This window comes from Chinchilla lanigera, unplaced genomic scaffold (assembly GCF_000276665.1).
Source record: "Chinchilla lanigera isolate Chin_1 unplaced genomic scaffold, ChiLan1.0 scaffold00019, whole genome shotgun sequence".
In the NCBI taxonomy this organism is placed as follows: domain Eukaryota; kingdom Metazoa; phylum Chordata; class Mammalia; order Rodentia; family Chinchillidae; genus Chinchilla; species Chinchilla lanigera.
Genome location: NW_004955420.1, coordinates 1,040,988 through 1,044,735, shown reverse-complemented (window position 1 = coordinate 1,044,735; position 3,748 = coordinate 1,040,988). Strand labels below are relative to the sequence as shown.

Below are 3,748 nucleotides of genomic sequence, written 5' to 3'. Positions count from 1 at the left end.
GGCGGGAGCGGGCGGCGGCGAGGGCCCCAGCGCGGTGCGGGAAGGGCGCGGGTGCGTGCAGTGGGGCGATGGGCACCGGGATCTGCTGTCCCCGGCGCGGCTGAAGGTGTCCCCCACCCTAGCCAGCTCCTCCGCGGCTTCCCTCCCTCTACCCCACCAGAGCTTGGAAAAGTTTGCAGGGGCCAGAGTTAGAAAGGACCCACTAGTCTTGAGTGGACGTTCTTTCGCAAATGCAAAAAAATAACGGACCGTGGTGCTGGGCACTTAACCTGCCTGAAATGAGACATTGCCCTGCTCGTGTGCCCCGTTGTAAAAACCAAACTAAAACTTTTTGCATAGTTGCCACGGAAAAACTACCATCTCCTTAGCCCACCATGGCGGACGAGATTGATTTCACTACTGGTGATGCTGGGGCTTCCAGCACTTACCCTATGCAGTGCTCGGCCCTGCGCAAAAACGGCTTCGTGGTGCTCAAAGGACGACCATGCAAAATAGTGGAGATGTCAACTTCCAAAACTGGAAAGCACGGTCATGCCAAAGTGAGTGTCCTTCCAAGTCGTTCTTTGGCTTCGTCGTTGAGATTTTGATCATTTATATTACATTATAGATCATGAGAGTTCTATAAGTTTTTAATAAGAACATTTAACATTTTTTTCCTCTTTCAGTTACTGAGTGATCAGCTATTTGAATGCTTAAAAATAATGTTCCTTTCTTGGACCTTTATAATGTTTCGTTAACTGGGCATTGAAACTTTCTTGAATCCTAGTGACCTAAAAGATCTATTCAGTCACAGATGAGAAAACCTGTTTTAACAGTTCTAAGAAAGTTCTTTTTCTTATGTACTGTTTAATTAAATTACTGCATTATGTATTGCAATAAATCTTGACATGATTCTGTTTAGTGTTTACTGCCTCTCAATTTTATGACCACTACATTTTTTTAAGAAAGTAAAATTAGATGACCTTGGGAAAAGGAGAATCTGTCTTAATCAGCATTGGTATTGTGCCCTGTGTATGTAATGAGTGATATACTTGGCAGAGGTTAAACAGGTTTCCTGTTTTCATCTTTTAGGTACACCTTGTTGGAATTGATATTTTCACAGGGAAAAAATATGAAGATATTTGCCCTTCTACTCACAACATGGATGTTCCAAATATTAAAAGAAATGATTATCAAGTAAGTACTAATTTTCTTTGAAATGCTGCTTGTTTCTTAAAGATACAAATACTTTCTACTAGCAGTAGTAACAAAACCGAAGAGTATTTTGTAGGTTTTTCTAACCAGTTACCATCCTAGGCACCACCTGTCTTACAAATTGAAGAAACACAGTAATTTTTTAGCATTCTTGCATTTTAAAAATTTGAACATTTTTCAGCATTCCACAGACCAGCTGACTGCATGTTGTGATTAAGTCCAGTTTCTAATAAAATTACATTTCTTAACACTGTAAAATATTTCAAACTTCTTTCTTGATGTTTTATTTCTTTTTACTAGTCAGACCTAAGGCTTTTGAGAAAATTATTGGGATTCGTGTTTTAACCAACCAAGTTTTTGTATTAATGAAGGTGAGTCAGAATTTGGTAGTTTTAAGTAGGAAAATAAGTTGAAAACCATAAATATAAAGAATAAGCTAACCATAGTGCTGACGCCTGTGATCTCAGCTGCTCAGGAGGCTGAGGCAGGAGCATCACAGGTTCAAGACCAGCGTGGGCAACTTAGCAGGACTGTGTTTCAAAATAAGAAAAAAAATTTAAAGGGCTAGAGATGTAGTTTAGCGGTAGATCACTTGCATAGCATATACAAGGTCCTTGGGTGGAGTCCCAGTGCCACAAAAAAATAAAATAAAAACATAACACCTAATACACAGTTATTGAATATGGTAAACAAAGTACAAAAACTGTATTTTTTTTATTTTTATTCAGTGACCGTGCTATCACTTTTTGTTAAATTATATGTATAAAGTTCAAGTTTTAGATACAGTTATACTTTCAGATATATAAGGTCAACTGTTTAGGTATGGTTGTTGATAACAACCTAAACAGTTGACCTTATAGGATGTGAAAGCTCACATAACTAAAGCAGTTCTTGAAAATTGTTAATATCTGTATCAAGCATACCATATACTGAACTCTTCTGTTCAGTTTATGTAGTGAAAAATGTTAGATTTTTTTCTATTCAACTTAAACTGGTTTCTTTCCATACCTTTTATTGTATTAAGTAAAAATTTATAGAATGTTGTTATCAACTGGATTTACCCAAGGATTGCCTTTCATTCTGCCCATATGCATACATTTTTTTATGTAATTTTAATCTAGCAAACATTATGTAATTTTACTTCCCTACTTAATAATGTTTTTTAGATTGCTTTGGAGTTCTTGTAAAATTTAAGTTGTCAGTATAACCTCAAGTAGATTTTTTGAATCAAGTAGATCTAGTTCTGTCACTTACTAATTCAGTGATTTTGGATAAGTTATGAAATTTCTTTAAGCCTTTGTCTTCCAGTCTATAAAACAAGAACAATGTGAGCAATAACTGAGAAATTGTATCCCATGAGAACATATGTACCAAACAGTAGTACTGTTCTGCTTTCCTATCCTGTATTTAAATCCACTTAATCATGTAATTATTGTTGGATCACTGAATTTAGATGTGGAAAATAGTAATTGCTCAATAAATGCTTAATGCATGCATAATTATTCATTATGGCAATGTGGTAAAATAGTGCAATAGACTAAGCATAGAATTTTCTTTTTCCAAAATGGGTTTTTCTCACCCTAAAACAAGAATACTTTGAATATTCAATATTTATTATAGGCAATAATATTCGTGCACTATAGGATGTGCATATTTCAACTGTTACATGTTTTAGAAAGGTAGTAGCAATAGTTCACGTAATTACTACTATGATAAAATTAGTCAATCATTCATTGGAGCTAAAAATTTAACATAAAGCAAGAATTTGTTGAGACTTTAGTTTTGTGTATACAGGTCCAGGCTGGGATTTAACAAATGCAGCGAATGAGGCCTTTGCCTCAGGTGCAAAAGTTTAAACAAAGACAAGTATAGTTCCACTGCCAAGGCTTATAGTAATAACCTCTACACAAAAGAAAACATTTGTAATTCTTAGCCACTCTTCATTTAATTTTTTTTTTTTGTACCAGGAATTGAACTCACAACCTCACGCTTGCCAGGCAGGTGCTGTGCTGCTGAGCTATATCCCCAGCCCCTTCATTTAAATTTTGATATTTTCTTATCATGCAATTTTTACATTCTTATTTTTTAAAATACATTAAAATGTTTGATCACTGCTGTTTTTCTTTTTTTCTTTTTTTTTTTTCTGGTGCCTTCTTAATTTTACACCCAAGACAAGTGTCTCACTTTTTCCCCTACTGTCAGCCCTTATGTGGTCCATACAGCATGGTGGATTAAAGGATAATTTTTTAAGCCAGACTGTTTGAATCCAGATCCTTATTAAAGCACTGAATAGATGTATGACCTTGGTTGGCAAATTATTTAACCTCTGTTGCCTCGACTTATTAATAAAATAAGGATGCAGATAATAAACTCTGATGGGATCATTTTGAGTCTCAGTACTTATAACAGTGCCCAGAATAGTAAATGTCCACATCTTCCTCATTATCAAGTCAACATATGCTACTTACTTCTATTCATTTTTTTAAAAATAGTTCCGTGAGGGGCTGGGAATTTAGCTCAGCGGCAAAAGCGCCTGTCTGGCAAGCGCAAGGTC

At 35.9% G+C, this 3,748-nt stretch overlaps 1 protein-coding gene across 1 annotated transcript in view; it reads left to right on the top strand.

The window, feature by feature from the left end:
- Positions 1-342: 342 nt before the first annotated feature.
- Positions 343-3,748, top strand: part of Eif5a2 (eukaryotic translation initiation factor 5A2) — a gene marked incomplete at its 5' end in the record, with an annotated part of 11,593 nt that continues 8,187 nt past the window's right edge. The window contains 2 exon segments of the mRNA XM_013513425.1: positions 343-539; positions 1,072-1,176. Coding sequence (XP_013368879.1) covers positions 375-539; positions 1,072-1,176 — 270 coding nt within the window.